This window comes from Theileria equi, chromosome 1 (assembly GCF_000342415.1).
Source record: "Theileria equi strain WA chromosome 1, complete sequence".
Classification (NCBI taxonomy): Eukaryota; Apicomplexa; class Aconoidasida; order Piroplasmida; family Theileriidae; genus Theileria; species Theileria equi.
Genome location: NC_021366.1, coordinates 1499321 through 1516369, shown reverse-complemented (window position 1 = coordinate 1516369; position 17049 = coordinate 1499321). Strand labels below are relative to the sequence as shown.

Sequence of the window (17049 nt, the reverse complement as noted above, 5' to 3'; positions counted from 1 at the left end):
TATTTGGGATGTTTTTAACGAGTATAAAGGGCCGAAATGCACAACAGTAGTCGACCAATGTCCACACATTAACCACAACTGCGCATATAGGGGCCATACAGCGTTATTCATGAGATATATCATATATAGTATAAATATGACCCCGTAAAGGGTCTAATAAATGAGAAAATTTGCTCAGAATGCAAAAATAATTGTCCTTGTTGGCAGGAATGCGCTCTTAGAATGAGAATAGGCTACACCTTATGCTTTATTTTGAATAGCAGACGAATTTTTGAACACAGTGTTGGTAGAAGTAGGAATTTTGCTTCACAGAGACTAGCAATGGAATCCACTAGTAGACCCAAATTCATAGACATTGGAGCTAATCTGACAGATTCCATGTACAATGGGATTTATCATGGATCCAATAAACATTTGCCTGATTTGGGAAGGTGTGTGACTTGTACATGTAATGATAATGCACAGAGTACTTGAGAGAGCAAAGGGAATAGGCATGGAGAAGATCATAATAACATCTGGATGCCTACAGGATGTCTACGAGTCTCTAGAAATTTGCGAGAAATACGATAAAGAATGCAAGTTCCTCTTTACAACTGTTGGGGTACATCCAACACGTTGTAACGAGTTTGTAAAGAACAAGTACTCAAAGTCTGAAAAAGAGTATCTGGATGCTCTAGATGAACTTATTGCACGGAACAGATCCAGAATTGTTGCAATTGGTGAGCTAGGCCTGGACTATGATCGATTACAATTTTGTGATAAAGATGTTCAAAAAAAGTTTGTCTTTTCTATGCTTTATAAAATTTTATAGATATTTCGAGTTTCAATTGACTTTGGCTGAAAAACACAAGCTTCCCCTATTCTTACACATGAGGAATGCTTCTGCAGATACTTTTGGTATGTACAACATATAGTACACATTTCCCCTTAGAAATCCTGCAAAGAAACAAGAGCAGGTGGTCTGAAGCAGGCGGTGTATGCCATAGTTTTACAGGAGATTTGGAATCATTAAAAGGATTGTTGGATGATGGTTTATTTATCGGAATCAATGGTTGTTCTTTGAAGACAGATTCCAACTTAGAGGTAGTAAAGAACATTCCTTTGGATAAGCTAATGCTAGAAACCGGTGAGTAAATACAAAAAACGTTATATTCTGCAGATTGCCCCTGGTGTGGAATAAAAAACACACATGCAAGCAGCAAGTACGTAAAGACCGTGTTCAATTCGATCAGAAAACCGGAAAAAATGACTGAGGAAACCATTTTATCTTCACGAAACGAGCCTTGTCACATTCTGTTTGTGTATACTGTCTTTTATTCTTTGTGTAGGAATGTTGCCGAAGTTGTTTACCAACTTTTGTCTCCAAATGTAGATTTTAAAGAGTTTTGCGACAGGTTTGTTTCCTTGTGTAAGATTAGAAATTTTAGGGTTTACGAAAATACCGTAACACTGTTCAAGGGTGTGGCGTAGAAGTTCTGCAATCGCTGATTACATTCGCCTTATTCCACCTCCAGACCCTAGAGGCTCATCTAGCTCAGCTACTACGTAGTTCACAATACGCTCATCCACCCAAGGTACAGGACCCTACCTTAAGTACCCACCAAGACTATAACATAACATGTACTAGACTTACTCATACAAACAGTTCATCAGTAAATGCCTCAAGTTCAAAAGGCTTCACAGAGACTAAGTAACAAGTAGAGTATATAAAAGAATTTAACATTATTGCAATTAAGAAATAATAAAAAAAACTACATTACGTATCAACAAACTATTCATCTGGGGGCAAGTCACAAGTAACTAAAATAAACAAATGGTCATCCTTATGAGTCAAAGTAGTCCTCATATCAAAAGTCAATAGTTTAGGAAGACTAGTATAGAGACCACGACAACCACATTTACACCAATATCCCCAAGAACTCCAAAACCCATAACGTGAAGTAGGCCAAGAATCTCTATCCTTATCAGACAACTGACAAACACTGTGAGCATAACTCTTTATCATTGGAGATCCCCTCAGTATGAGTCTCTCCCTCAATAGTCCTGCCAGACTCTCCACTAGACTTCTTAATGCAGGGACGAATGTCCAGGGACGGGTGAGCTTCAAAAAGCTCCCTAGTGGCTATTCACTAAAATTCCTGATCTGCATAGACAATGAGCAAAGCCTCAGACTTCCCTAAAACCTTACATCTAACATTCTTTGTAAAAGAGGACTTGACACTCTTACAGGCCACATATGCTCCATTATCTACCCAGTAAGAGATGGACCTCCAGAACCCAAAGTCTCTAGTAGGCCATTTACTCCGATCATGTTCATGTTTAGAGTAAGTCTTTAGGTAACCGTCTCCAGTAAAGGCCAAGACTATCATTAAACCTTGGGATAAAAAGGCATTAACGGCCGAAATAGTACCTTCAGCACACTCATTCACTTGTTTGCTAGCTCCGGCGTAAGAAACTGCTTTAAGTCCCTCCTCACAAAACTTCAGCGTGACAGTAATAGCTCCAACCTTTAAACCGCTGCTCTTAATGGAACGTGCCACTCCACTATCAGGGTAATGAAGTGTAACAAGGCACAAGATCATTGCAGTAAGATGTGGAATGGCCAGAACCCAAGCAAGATGCCACAACTTATGCCCATTTTCCCATGGTTGGTCTGGACCTGGACCACTTTTACCTTTGCACAAAGCTGCAATTAGAATACCAGGAACAGCGCTAACGAATAAAACAACAAGATCAATATTGTAACCAGTACCAACATCTGTCAACTTGTAAGGAGCAATAGCAGGATAGAAGGCATATATACCACCCATTCCAACCATTCCCATAAAAATTGGAGACAGACCAGCGAAACCAGTATATTGACCAGGAGCTCCATTACAACTACCACCATCCTTATAGGCAACTGCCCATAATATGGCAGAAGCAGCCGATATCAATATTGCAACGATAAGCTGCCAAAATATGATCCAGTAACTAACGTCTGACCAATTAAATCTCTCAGCGAGCTTCGTAAAGATATAGTAGTAGGCAGAAACCTGAATACCAGAAAGAGGAATTCCCATATTGAAAAAGGAGGCATTATCACTTCCAACGTTCATCACACACGCTACATTAAGTCCGTAGATAAATGAGACGAAGACTATAGTCCAATAGTAGAAGGTGAGATTTCCCCGTTCTCCTCCTGATGTGAATGCAATGAGGAGTAGAATGAAGGAAAAGCACAGTGTTACATTTGTTACAATGGCGAACCACTTGAAGCAGTTCTTAAGGCTTGATGCAAATGACAGACAAGTCATAATGCCCATCCCAGTAAACGTTGCCAACTCCATAGGATTATGGACCATGTTAATGAACGAACTAGCATGCTGCTGAGGAATTTTAAATCTGTCAAGTGCAAACTTTGCTCCGGTTAAAGCCACACGGAGAGACTGCAACAGAGTCAGCCCTGCCATAAACATGGCCCATTTTTGAGTGGAACCTCCATCCTTGTCCCCTGCCATCTGTCATCTTGTAATCTTATCTGTCGTTCATACCATTATATACCATATCATTGGCCATAAGTTGAAGATACCCCTCCATTCTCTACTAGGGAGTTTAGTGTTCCAGTATCCCTCACCATTTCAAGATGCATGTTTAAGTAGCCCATATCATCAAGGTTTCATAGACGGAGTGTAGAGTTGCTGGAATGAGTATGGATAAACTTACAAATAATGGGTATCACAATTAGACTACTACATTAGTTAGATTTATAAGGGCCATTTGCATTTACACGTACTTTATGCAACTGCATTTTTATTAAACTCTACAGTTCCAGATAAACTTGAGTCTAATCTTCCTTGCCATTCACAAGCTTTTCCAGTAGATTAATTCCGGTGCATTTATCCTCACCAAGGATCTTTTTGCACTTTTTAATATCCTTCATAGTCACAGTATCCTTCATCTCACTGACTAGTGAACCATTTTCATGTTTGACCGAAGCTTCATACAAGTCTACAAGGAGAAAAACAGCTTTGCTTAACAACAAATCCTTAACCTTTCCCTTCAAAAATTCCCAAATAAGCTCGGGAAGTTTAAGACCAGATAGCTCATAACTGACCTTGTTGGAAGGTTTTATTAGCGATTGCAAAAACCAAAGGGAAATTCTGTACATTAGTATAACTTTGTTTTCTAATACTTACTGATTTTCAAGTAACCCCAATCCTTCATTGACCGAGTCAGAAAATACAGACAATATCTTTTTGAGTAATTCTTGATCCTTTGACAGCTTTAGCGTATGAAGGAGGACGGCACTAGCAAATTTATCTTCTAAAGCATTCTTTAGATCGAGCTGGTTGAATAGCTCAACCAAATTTGGTACAATGCCTTCCTGAAGTTCCTTTTGTCTAGTTTCTTGATCTTTAACGCTGAAAAACCGTAAACATGTAGAACACACAATACCTTGTAGGGGAATCAACAAGTGGTTGTGGATCAACAATAGCAAGTACAAATCTATGGGCAAAAGGATGGAATATGACCTCTTTCAGCGTCTCTTGATGTGGTTTTATTAGATATTGCAAAGTCAACTTTGTATCATCGGTGCACATCACAGCCTTTATAACGAATGACACATTAATCCTATTATATATTGCCTCGGGAAAATCTGTCTTTAATGTTTTTACGATAAATTTCCTAATCTTGCTCGTTGCATGTCCAAACAATTTGCATAATGTAAAATTTCCGTTTCTAGTCGACAACAATTGACCAAAGACCTTGTAGAGTTGCGATATCAATTCACCAAAATCATCAATTAAATGTAGATAAATATAAAGAAGATCATGCGATAGGGAAGATGTAAATAATTCTTTTTCCACCAGCTTTGTAATGACGGAAGATAGTTTCTCTGTAAAATTTATAATTGAATGCTGGGACATACCTTTACACGAATCCTTGTCCGGACTTTCCAAAATTATGTTAATGAACTGGCTAATTGAATTTGCACTTAAAATCTGCCTAGTTAGATCATGATTGAGCAAAAATGCGTTTGAAAGTGTGTACAACTTAAGCGTTGCAAGTTGTTCCTTATTCTTCATTTTGGAGTACATAATGTCCATGATATCAGATCCATATCTACTGAAAAGGAGCTTTTTATCTTTGTCATTAAAGAAGGCATTACTCAAATACTGCTTAACTTCAGTATTACAGTAATGGTAGAGTTTGATGAGAAATCTACTGCTATGCAGATTCAAGTTGGATATGTTAAAATTCCCCTTGACCACTTCAGCTATTGACCTCTTGACTTCTACATCTCCGTACTTTAGACACGCTTGTAAGATTCTAGATACATTTCTCTTGTTTGACGACTATAGTATGGATGATTCTGGTTGTTCAGGAGCATGTAATATATAGCGCAAGAGTAGGTTCTATGGTATTTTCGTACATGGTACTCTTGTCGACAGTGTAAATAATATATAATGGAAAACAGGATTCTTACCGTACAATAGTCCGTTCCCAGTTCTTTGAGGAGCAAGCCTATGGTTTTTTGGGTCTTTGCGGAATCTCGATGTTCCAATAGGAGATTACTGTACATTTTCTGCAGAACATTTGTATTTTTATGGACAGAACGATAAAACTAACATTCAAGCGTTTTTTGAACTCCAATTTGGACTCCCTTGCACTAACTTTCTTCTTTGCGGTTTTAAGATCATTCTTCCCTTTACCAACGAGTTTCTTTTTACCACCTCCCTTTTTTAATGGTCTTCCCTTTTTTTGTTTCAGGTTTACTCTATCCTTCTTGACATTTTTTGGATCCTTGGAGGCATTCTTCGGCCCTTTTACCCTTTTTTCCACTTTCTTGCCCATGATTATAAAACACTATCAATATATATTATATGGTTAGGGTTTCTACTACATTGAAGGTATTTATAAACTGCGTCTGGCACGTAGATACCGCCCCTCCATGGTTGCTTTTACGACATGGGAATCTGGACAGCATCCTTCTGTCTAAAGAGCCACAGCCATTGGAATTTAAATAAAGTGAAATTTCCAGGTAAGTCACAAATGTGTGAGTTGTGGTGTCAGGATTCAAATTTTCCTCAAACGTCGTTGAGCGGCTTCGGTGTTTCATTCATTTGTAATTCACTTTTATACACAACTGGAAGCTTTTACACTTTGTATGTTTACAACACAGACTGAAGAGTTCAAGTCTATAGCTCCGTATAAACACACAAAGTGCAGCAAGAAGTTGACATTTACACATTTATGGGACACAATCACTGTGTGGCCAGATTTATTCTACACTCTCAATTTCAAGACGATTTTCCAAAGATAGTAGAGTTTAAGCCCGGAATACTGACTACTACACACACCGATGTTGAAATAAAGGATTAAAATGTACACACAATGACAAAAAGACTCTATGATAAGGGTCGTATAGACGTTATTGTCAGGAAACGACCCCTAAATGAAAGCGAAGTTTCTAGAGGTGATAGAGATATCGTCTCCTGCAGGGGTCGCCATGTCGTTGTGGATGAATTCAAGTAAGTTTTGCCTTCGTACTTACCCAGTCAAATTTATATTAGCAACAATTGTCATACAAACACTTAGGTACCGAATTGATGGAACGGGATACGTGGAAAAACATGAATTTCGTGTCGATAGATTCTATGATGAGACCGCAGATAACGGACTCATTTACACTGAATATGTAAAACCACTCATAGAGTATGCGTTCAAGGAACATAAAACATGCTCATGTTTTACCTATGGACAAACTAGCAGTGGAAAAACATACACGATGATAGGTTCTCGCATGCATAAGGCGGTTAATCATAAGCCAATTCCTGGAATATACGAGTATGCTGCAAATGATATTTACGATACTTTAAACAAGGCAGAATACAATGGAAAAATTGAGATTATGATTAGTTTTTATGAAATTTACTGTGGAAAGCTGTATGATTTGCTACAGAATAGAAAGTTATTAGAAGCCCTTGATAATGGGAAAAGGGAGGTAGTGATTAAAGACTTGACAGTTAGACGTATAACATGCAGAGAGGATTTGATTGAGCACATGTTGGATGGTTTGAATCTTAGACGTATAGGACAAAACTCACAAAACGATCAGTCTTCAAGGTCCCACGCTTTACTCAGAATTGAGCTAAAAAATATAAAAACATCAAAAATACAAGGTAATATATTTAAATAACTCACATACACGTACAGGGCGTCTGATGTTCATTGATTTAGCAGGTAGCGAGAGAGGAGCTGATTCAATAAATCAGTGCAGACAAACCCAGATTGATGGTGCAGGTATAAACCGATCCCTTTTAGCCTTGAAGGAATGTATAAGGGCAATGGACATGGAGAAATTACACATACCATTCAGAAATAGTGAATTAACAAAGGTCTTGCGGGATATCTTTATAGGGGATAGTAGAAATGTAATGATTGCAAACGTTTGTCCTAGTAATCTTTCCTGTGAACAAACTTTGAATACACTAAGATATGCTTCGAAAGTCAAGAGCTTCAAGAACTGCAACAGTGAAATTTTCAAACTATCCGAGCGAGGTGGAAAAATTTCCAATTATGAATCATTCCAGAATAGTTTATCATGTCCAGATGAAACCTTTTCAAATAGCAAAAGTGTAGAGAACATGGTTATTGACGATGATAAATCTGTTATTAGTACAAATTTTTCCACAAACCAACTTACACGTGACTCAATTGACCAACTTCGGAATAATTCCACGGATCAGGATATGAACTATATGGGAAATGTAGAATCCATAGACAATTCATTAATTACAACACCTAATGAGTCCGCTGGTTTCTCATGCGTTGCCTCAAGAATTCCCATAAATACAGGGTTATTTTGCAACATGTACCGAGACGTTCAAATGAGTAGTGTAAGCCAATCTCCAATGGGTGATGGCACCAAAACTAATACCGATTTTCCTACTACTCTTAAACTTAGGACGGAACATAAAGATTCTTCCAAAATGAGCCCCTATGCTCCAAGGCTAGTATCTTGCAACACGGAGTCAAACAATGAAACTATGGATATGCATAATGGGCACGATACTTCACCAAGAACAAGACTAGTAGAAGATGGGTTAGAAAAAAGGTTTGGACTGTTAGACAATAGTTTTTCCGCGGAAGATACATACGCTAATCCATGTTCCAACATGTATGGAACTGAAATATCTAGAAATACATCACTTAATACTGCCATATCTGTAGATTTTAGAGAGGGGGATTCCAAAACTCCAACAGGACGTGCAAACCAATTTAACATACCTGCAGAAAATATAGATTTTGAAACGCACGGTTCTTATCCAAACCACCCGGACTCTCGTATCCATGATATTGAATTGATGCTAAAATCACAAAACACATTGGCGATGCGTAGCATCCAAAAGGCAGTTAAGGCAATGCCTCTGGATTCATCCAAGACCACTATTCTTCAGTCTTTGCTTGAAATTCATGATATGGACTACTCTTGTGTCTATACAACTCTAACTGGGAAAAGCATAAGCTCGGTCACTAGAGAGGATATCAAGTACATTGCAGAGTTACAGGGCAACATACACAAATCGCTCATTCAGTGCAATGAAATTCACAACAAGTTATCGCTTTTGACATTAAATGGCGAATACAGTGATGAATCTTATATTAGTAACAAGGTAGAAATGCAGTTGAAGTCTTTATTGCTCCTAAAACAGGCTCACGAAAGGTATACTCAAACAAGTAAGCTACTTGCATACGTCAAGTCACTCTGCGAAGAGTATTCTTGAACATGTGGCTCATTTATATTTTTTGTTGCGCATAGATCCTATCTCCCGGTTACAAGTTTGCGTATACATTGCACATGTATCCATAACTAGAATTCCCTACAAGGAGCGCATTTTACCATGAAATTGTAACAAGATAGAATGATTCGAACATGTTTCCTTAGAGCAGCTCCAAGAGCACTGGAATATCTATTGGGTTGCGGTCATACACACTATTCCGTGAATCTGCTCTGTAGAGTCATTATTTTTAAAATGTGTATGTAGCAGTCTTTGAAAATTGCAGGTATTTAGCTATCTTTGTTGATAAAACGTAGGTTTCAGGTAAAATGGAGGAGAGAGAGAAACATTCATCTCTATCTGGGAATGTCGCCGATTACCTCAATAAAAGGAATAATTTTCTTAAAAAGTCTGAGTTGACTTACTATGAAGTTTTGGAAGTGGAAAAAGATTGCACCCCGGAGGATATCAGACACGCCTTTTATCATTTTGCTCGTATATTTCACCCAGATAAGTTCGTTTCTCTACACTATCAGTATATTCTTCATATGGGATGTCTAAAATAACGCCTACAGATCTGGAAACTCCAAATACTCGTGGGTATTCAATGAGATAAAGAATGCATATGATGTCCTATCTAACGAATATAAGAGATCATCCTATGATTTTGAGAATGGATTCATTAACTCTGAGGATATCCAGGAGAAGTTAACCTCCATAGGTGATGCCATGAAGCAACTATACTACACCTTTATCAATGAGAAGGCTGATGCTTACATTAACTCCGTCTATCACGAATTTACTCACAAAGGTGAGAACAAGATCTATGCAAGCATTTCATACATAGGTCTTGTAATAAAAAGGGCATTGTTTGGTGATTTGTCCTTGGTTGATCCAAATTTACTCTCATCAACGGAAACCATAAATGTTAAACGGTTGCAGGGACCTTATATTGACGTGACAGTACAGCTACAGGTCCTAATACAAAACGGTGTATTGCATTTGAACTCTGGAAACTTTTCTTCCTTTGCTTATTTGCCAGGATTTTACAATCCACTTCATTTTGTAGGTTTTATTTTGTGCAATTACGTGGGTTTAGGATCAGCATAGACAAGACTCAGAGGCACAACTTTATGTTTTGTACCTCTTTAATGTAAGTTCCTTCCAGTACGACTAAAAGCTACAGGACAACGTACATGAGGTGACCGTATCTGACAAGAATCCAATATCTCTGCCAATGAAATCGCACATGGTCTATGGAGCTTACATTAAGGGACCATATCCACTCGCGAATCTGGACCGTTTGGAGTTTTGGTAAGTGACGCAAAATCCTAGCAAACACTACTTGTAGCTCAGTGTGTATCGCCTAAAAGGGCATGTATTCACGCCACACACACAAAAATCTCTCTGATAACAGATTAATTTAAAATAGTAAAATTTGTTTCTGTATGCGTCTATTTTGCCTAGAGGTGTTAACCCATGGGGTCTGGAACTTTTCAATTTCAGTTTGTTAATTCCATCAATCTCTTGTATTTTAAAGGGGAATTTATGTAAAAATGTTACATGAGATATGGCGAACAGCCCCGTAAATGACTCACCCAGAAGTCGCAAAGCGCAGGATTATAGAGCACTGCTAAATATAGAGATTTTCAGGTTAACTTTGCGTCATGCTTTTCATTTATATTTTTTACACTAAAATTATTGGATGTGTACAATAGTATCTGTACTACATCTTATTATAGCCATTTATTCGCAGCAATAACACTCATTTCGCAGAAATTTACACCGAAATGTACTCAATGTAGCATCATCGCACTTGGTATCCTCAAGTGATACCGTAGATGCCCTAAAACAGGTCGCCGAACTCCTAATTTGGGGGGATGTAAACAATAGCGAAGGGATATTTGAGTGAGTTTACATGTTCCGTCATTTACATTACTCTTCTTTACAAACGACCTACAGATACTTTTGTGAGGAAAACTTGATGGAATACATGACTGGAGTACTGTCCAAATCGACCTCTAGAGCAGTACGAATACAATTGGTCCAGACAATTTCGATGCTCATTTACAACATTCAAAACAAACGGACATTGTACTATCTGTTATCCAATAATTACATCAACGGACTAATATCAGTACCGGAAATGTATTCCGGAGGGGATGTGAGCAGTTGGACGGTATCCCTTTTGAAGACGCTTTCTGGTCTCTTGGACGCAACGACTATCAAGTTCTTCTTTCTGGAAAAGAAAGATGCATTTCCCCTATTAGATCAGTCGGCAAAATTCCTGTCTAGTAGTGATGGCATGAAAAGGGCCCATGTCATGACTATTATCTTGAATATATTAAAAGTAAGGGATGCCTCTGTTACGCGGTACATTATTAAAAGGTCAAAGATTTTAACCCAATTGCCCCTATTTTTAAGGCAGTGTTGGTGCAGACTAAATAGGTATGTAAAGAGGGGAAGCTTGCACACAATGGGTAAGGCGGAAGAAAGTATTTTAGTTGAATGTGATGATGCCCTTTGTTTCTTGCAAGAAATTATGGATTTGGAAATCAAAAAAATCAATAAGGTGCTCTTGGTTCGTCTGTTTAACATCTGCTTTATTCCCTTAATGAAGAGAATCTTGAAAACTTCGGATATTGAGATATCTTTGTTAAAAACTTTGAAGCCACCAACAAGATTTGATGCAAACTACTTTCGTGACATATACCAAGATCTCTGCACAGAAATGGGATTGACGTCAATTTATGCACATAATAAAACAGAAATATTCTCGGGTGGTGTGGCGCTTGATTCTCCATCCAGAGACTCTGCAGCAAAGGAACCTGTAACCTCAAAATCTATTGATGATGGACAATTTACACCACGTTCCGAATCATCTACCCCAAGAGAGACACCACAGCTTTCTCTTCATTCCTCATCTCTTTTACCAAATGTAGCATACTTTCTTCTTACAATTTCACTTCGTTCTGCTAGAAGAATTGAATTGCATAGACCACTTTTGTTACTATTGTTATGTCCAACAGCTCCAAAAGGACTGTTGATGGAAATACATGATAATGAATCCATTTCAGTTCCAGGTACACCAAAGGAACGTTTATTGACCGCTGACTCTCTACACCAGCTAGATGATCCAGGATTTTACGATCGTTTGGTCGAGTGGGAAAAAAAGGTTTTTGAGGGAGTTGATGTTTCCTCACGCTCAGAAAATGGAGCACAATCCATGGAGGATATTTCACCAGTTTGTTTTTATGATGATAAAGATCATGTATGTAATATAATAATGGGAGAATTTATTTATGAAGCTCTATCGGCACTTCCAATATCGGATTCACGTTTAATAATGTTACTTACGCTATTGGCGAAATTACAAGATGATTATATTAAAAACACGCGTAAGCTACAAGACCTGTCATCGCATGTCACATCAATGTCTTGCACGTATCCTGAAGAAGAAATTCAAGGAGATGATATTGCAGATATTGATTATAACAATACATTTATGGAGGCTAAGGATGATAAACATAAACATTCTGCAACTACAGGCTTACAAGATTTGGAGGTTTCTGGAAATGACACATCTGTCATGGAGGAGGATTTAGATGATGAATCTCCTAGCATGTACACTCCACTAGATTCTATGGAGCTTGAAGAATCAAGATATGTGGAACATGCAGATTCCTTAGTTATGCATAATTTGGAGTTATCAGTGGATGACATGCAAGTATCTTTTGATGCACAGTTGTCTCTAGAGTCTCCAAAGGATCCGCCTGAGGTGGAAACAGATTACTCTGATTTCTCAGAACCCTCCGACCCTTTGGCAGACCATGAATTAAAATCTTTTGTTTTGCTTCCAAGCGATGATAACGGATTGCAACTATATTTGCAGATTTGGAACGCAATATCTAGACATCTAACATCGGTGACTTTGAGAGTCCCGGTTGTTCGATTGGCAGTAACTGTTACCATTGACTATATCAACTTTTTAAGCACCCTTGAACCACAGCACGTCTTTGGACTAAAAATGTTTATTGATGAACTGAGGTTTCATTTGGATGCCTCTTTAGATGTGTTACGCGTTCACGTGCTCAATTCGCTCGAGTCAAACAATATGTCACAACTCTCTATATTTTTTGACGAATGGGTACGCTTTTCTAAAACTAGTTACGTGACAAATTTTTTGCATTTTGTTCAAGCTATTTATGAAGCTACACTCTTTACGGATACAGTAGTTACAACCTCTCAAGAAGATGGTAAAAAGGAATCTTTGGCATCTTGGATCTTTAGAGAAAGTAGGATTTCCGCAAAACGTGCAGCTTCTCTTTTTATTAGAAGCAATGGTATGCAACAAGTAGAAACACCAAGGAGTACAAGCAATTCTTCGTGGAAAATCACCGATTCTCCTGAAAATATTTATAGAAGGCATGTTCAGGTTGCCCTTTTGATACGTGAATTATATCAACATTTAAATCGCATAAACAGTCTACCAATGTCGGAATCTAGTCCTTCATCAACACCAAATGGTTCCACAAAGGAAAATAGTGTATATTATTCATGTCCTCTTTTTCACAACAATTGGGATGTATTACACACTGAAACAGGCATACCCTTAGCTTTGGGAGTAGAATTGCCCTTGGAAAAATTCCAGGTTTTCCCATGCACAATGACTAATAGCGGAGACAAGGTAAGACTTTTGTATTCTCACATGTGTTTTTTAGAAGGAACGTTTATTTGTAATTCATGACGCCTTCTTTCTTCTTTTGCGTTCTACCAAATCAAAATATCTTGGACTGGACAAAAAAAGTGAGAATCAGAAATATGCAGAAATAACATGCATTCACCCTCTCTGGAATACTTCCATCAAAAAAGTGGAATCCACAAATTCTTCTTCCATTGTTGCAGTATCGTGGCACCCCGATTGGAAAACTCTTCAGAAACCAAAACCCAATTGGTATTATATACACATTTACTTATCATAATATGCAGTGACGAGCAATTGGTACCGATAATCACCGAATTTGAACTCATTTTCCGAAACAATGATGACATGACAAACGCTATAAATGCTCACATTGCATCCAAAAGGACACTCGGAATAAACTGTGCAAGGTCACTTCGACAATACCTTTGCGACTAATTGTAACATGTACATATATTTACTAGTATTTAACTTTGGTGGAAAGCGATAGTTTAAGGGAACGTCTCCATACAGTGGGTTCTCCCATTGGTCATCTTTAGAGAAGAATTTTGGTCTTGGAGGTGGTTTGGTGGGAGGATTCAATAGCGGATAGCGATCGCTCATATAGTAGGCGCTTTTTATTCTGCGCCATACCAACGCGCAATTGTCTTGCAAACTAGTGACATGCTCCGTTCTGTACCTCCACAAGTCCTCCCTTAGAAGCTCATCCGGGGGTTCTGGTAAAACGTTTACAATCTTTACATCCTTTAGAACATCATGAGTATATTTCACTCTTCCCGATACCAGAGAGAATAAACTTGTAGTCTTTGGAGCAACCCTAACGTTTTCGCCGGGATAAATCTTAAAATGCCTATTCCGAGTCACATTTGGGTTGTGAGCTATATATTTTCGTTGTTTGACCAGTAAATCTCCAGGTCTAACATATTCCGCAGAAAGTTTTTTAATACCGATATGAGCCTTTACTGTTTGACCCGTAGGAGAGGATCTTGATGTCCTCTTATAAGCTGATACCTTTACAGTTTTATAGCGTAACTGAAGCCTTTGAAAGTTTGCGATAAGGGAAAAACTCTTTGGAATTCCACCTAGAGATGTGTAAAATAAAGACATTACTAGTGTGTAAATGTAAAGTGAAGAATAAGGCATGGGGAATCACAGATTCTCAAGTTGTGTAACCACGACAAGTGGCACCTTCTGCTTGGTAAGTTCTTCCCCAATTAAAAGGTTGCCCACGTTTGGGAACGGGGACATTCTGGTATTAAAGAATCTGAAGGTGCTAAGCGCAGAAAGTGGTGGATTTGGTACATCAGTTTCTTCCATTGTACCCCCGGAAGATCCAAGATGCTGCTCGTCTTGGCCATTGTCATCTTCAAAATCATAGTTAATCTCCCTGTCAGACTTTGGTATATAGTTACCTGCCGAATCAAACGGCAACCATCTTGTGTAATTTGCAATTCTTTCATTGCTCGGGATGCCTAAAAAGGCAAGACATGTACTTACAACTTCTATTGGCCTTTTGAATGATAACAAGTGATCCGAATTCGGGAATACAATTGTGTGTGAATTCTTGAATAATTTTGATAGTATCTCAGCACTTTGTGGAGGAGTAAGTGTATCGTTTTCTCCAAAGAGTATAAGTGTCTGCTTGTTCAGTTCGCCGACACGTGTGTATAAATCATGACTTGTCCATAGAGGCATTCGGTTTACTATACCCAAAATATTGGATAAAGCTCTCCTTGTTACAAATAGACTCCACAGCATTCTATTCATTGTTGGACTTAGAGTCGCATACTTTTCAGAATTTTCAATTCCAGATGAATCAGTATTGGTTACATCGATAGCAGACAAATCTACAGAAACTGTGTCGTGATATTCATCATCCTCATCGTCTGAAACGATTTGTTCCTGTAAATATATGCAATCAATAGAGGAAAACAAACCTGTTTACGCTTTGGCACGTGGGTATATCTAGAAAAACAACACCTACAAACGCAACAGGATGCGCATGGTATGCAGCATTGAATATACTTTAGGAGTCGAACTCTTACTGGTTTTTTTGGAATTAGACCAGCGGGTGAAATCAGTATTAATCTTTCGACATTTTTTGGATATCGTTCACAATATGCAGCCGCTAAGCACGCTCCCATTGAAAGACCAATTATAGAAAGCTTCCTATCTTTGTAGCCAAGGTGATTTATCAATTCATCTGCTTGGTCTACATAGTATTTTGGAGTAAATGTATCACCAAATATTTTGTATCGCGGATATCCACTCAGCCCATGGCCATATAGATCTACACATTACAATTATGGACGGTAATTAAACATACCAAAGGCAACAACCAAGAAGCCATTCTTTGAGAGTACATTTTGATACGTTGCAAAGGTAGTATGACTAGCATTATATCCGTGAAAAGTTAAAACCTAAATGAGTTATATAAGCCATTTACAAGGGCTTACCAGTGAACCATTTGGATTTCCTGCTACCGAGTAATTAATGGGTCCATGTACACCCTGAAATATTTTTCCCTTTACAAAGGGACACTTTATATTACAATTTAAAAGCCATTTGGGTATCTTGTATCCGTTTTTTATACACCATTCGATAGAAGCTTCTCCATTTTCTTCTTCTGGTACACTCGTAGGCTCTTCTAGACTACTGAACGTCTCACTCATTATATAAAGGTTAACACAATACAAAATTGCTACGATATACAAAGTTAATACCTACTTCATTTTAAATAAACGATAAAATCATACGTGCTCCACGACACTGTTGAAGTGTGTGTAAACACCATTGAAACTTTAGATAGATTTTCTTCAAAACGCAGTCTGAACTACACAAATATCCTTTTCCTGCATTTCTAAGAACGTTTTCAACCTTTCCATCTCCCCGTGAATGATGGTCTCCTCGCACTTGCGCGTTTTCGAAACATTAAGTCCAGTATTTACACCTCGCATTTTTGCTGCTGCGATAAAGTTCTTTACACAGCACTGGTGTACAGTATCAAAGACGCTTTGACACATTACGCTGCCAAACACGTCTCCGAGATTTATGAAGGAAATGTGTTCAACCTTGGCTAGCACATCCATCAGCGTTTCGACGTTAGCGCTGAGATTATCCAAGTCACTTGCCTTTACAAGGTCTAGGGAATCTTGAGTATCGTTAATTTGTTGGTTTTAACGGACCTTGGATCCTCTTTTGACTATGCCCTTTTACACACTGCACGAACATTTTGACACGTTCAGTGACGGTTTTGACGCTGTATAGAGTATGAGTGCATAGAAATGTGTAACATCTCTGGTTCATTTCCCAAAGCAGCCTTGATTGAGGCGGCTGCATCATCCATGTGTAACGTTAGGCGAACGAGCCTGGAATCCATCACTTTATTCTGTTCGGCAAACACCTCTCTAACAATTCCGGATAGCTAAAAGTCGCATATTATAGAGGAAAAAGGTACATATTCATAAGTTTCCTGAACAATTTCGGTACCAAAATTCTGGAGGCTAAAAGAGGTATCGAATGGATATCTGTCGTTGGTCAACTTTTCGCAGTATGAACAGACTCTAGCCCTCCCCGAACATA

The 17049-nt window shown here is 38.3% G+C and overlaps 9 protein-coding genes across 9 annotated transcripts; 4 read left to right on the top strand and 5 right to left on the bottom strand.

Annotated features, from left to right (window-relative positions):
• Nucleotides 1–321: 321 nt before the first annotated feature.
• BEWA_025060 (hydrolase, TatD family member protein) lies at nt 322–1470 on the top strand (the record flags this gene model as incomplete). The annotated part of the gene is made up of 7 exons (XM_004829266.1): nt 322–431; nt 466–777; nt 812–897; nt 932–1126; nt 1160–1295; nt 1329–1394; nt 1428–1470. The coding sequence occupies 7 exons, from the start codon at nt 322–324 to the stop codon at nt 1468–1470; spliced, it is 948 nt and encodes a 315-aa protein (XP_004829323.1).
• Nucleotides 1471–2129: 659 nt separating this feature from the next.
• Nucleotides 2130–3500, bottom strand: BEWA_025050 (hypothetical protein; the record flags this gene model as incomplete). The annotated part of the gene is made up of 1 exon (XM_004829265.1): nt 2130–3500. One exon carries the CDS (start codon nt 3498–3500, stop codon nt 2130–2132), a length of 1371 nt encoding a protein of 456 aa, XP_004829322.1.
• Nucleotides 3501–3826: 326 nt separating this feature from the next.
• BEWA_025040 (hypothetical protein) lies at nt 3827–5838 on the bottom strand (the record flags this gene model as incomplete). Its single annotated transcript, XM_004829264.1, has 6 exons — nt 3827–4142; nt 4179–4403; nt 4438–4879; nt 4913–5339; nt 5471–5569; nt 5614–5838. 6 exons carry the CDS (start codon nt 5836–5838, stop codon nt 3827–3829), a joined length of 1734 nt encoding a protein of 577 aa, XP_004829321.1.
• Nucleotides 5839–6378: 540 nt separating this feature from the next.
• BEWA_025030 (kinesin, putative) lies at nt 6379–8771 on the top strand (the record flags this gene model as incomplete). Its single annotated transcript, XM_004829263.1, has 3 exons — nt 6379–6515; nt 6583–7166; nt 7201–8771. The coding sequence occupies 3 exons, from the start codon at nt 6379–6381 to the stop codon at nt 8769–8771; spliced, it is 2292 nt and encodes a 763-aa protein (XP_004829320.1).
• Nucleotides 8772–9094: 323 nt separating this feature from the next.
• Nucleotides 9095–10153, top strand: BEWA_025020 (DNAj domain containing protein; the record flags this gene model as incomplete). Its single annotated transcript, XM_004829262.1, has 6 exons — nt 9095–9279; nt 9341–9576; nt 9613–9830; nt 9865–9918; nt 9952–10079; nt 10117–10153. The coding sequence occupies 6 exons, from the start codon at nt 9095–9097 to the stop codon at nt 10133–10135; spliced, it is 840 nt and encodes a 279-aa protein (XP_004829319.1). The 3' UTR covers nt 10136–10153.
• A 182-nt stretch (nt 10154–10335) lies between these two features.
• BEWA_025010 (hypothetical protein) lies at nt 10336–13512 on the top strand (the record flags this gene model as incomplete). The annotated part of the gene is made up of 3 exons (XM_004829261.1): nt 10336–10418; nt 10542–10673; nt 10728–13512. 3 exons carry the CDS (start codon nt 10336–10338, stop codon nt 13510–13512), a joined length of 3000 nt encoding a protein of 999 aa, XP_004829318.1.
• Nucleotides 13513–13878: 366 nt separating this feature from the next.
• On the bottom strand, nt 13879–14610 carry BEWA_025000 (hypothetical protein; the record flags this gene model as incomplete). Its single annotated transcript, XM_004829260.1, has 1 exon — nt 13879–14610. The coding sequence occupies one exon, from the start codon at nt 14608–14610 to the stop codon at nt 13879–13881; it is 732 nt and encodes a 243-aa protein (XP_004829317.1).
• Nucleotides 14611–14616: 6 nt separating this feature from the next.
• Nucleotides 14617–16139, bottom strand: BEWA_024990 (hydrolase, alpha/beta fold domain containing protein; the record flags this gene model as incomplete). Its single annotated transcript, XM_004829259.1, has 4 exons — nt 14617–15369; nt 15405–15757; nt 15794–15887; nt 15924–16139. The coding sequence occupies 4 exons, from the start codon at nt 16137–16139 to the stop codon at nt 14617–14619; spliced, it is 1416 nt and encodes a 471-aa protein (XP_004829316.1).
• A 144-nt stretch (nt 16140–16283) lies between these two features.
• Nucleotides 16284–16698, bottom strand: BEWA_024980 (hypothetical protein; the record flags this gene model as incomplete). Its single annotated transcript, XM_004829258.1, has 2 exons — nt 16284–16618; nt 16653–16698. The coding sequence occupies 2 exons, from the start codon at nt 16696–16698 to the stop codon at nt 16284–16286; spliced, it is 381 nt and encodes a 126-aa protein (XP_004829315.1).
• Between the last annotated feature and the right edge of the window lie 351 nt (nt 16699–17049).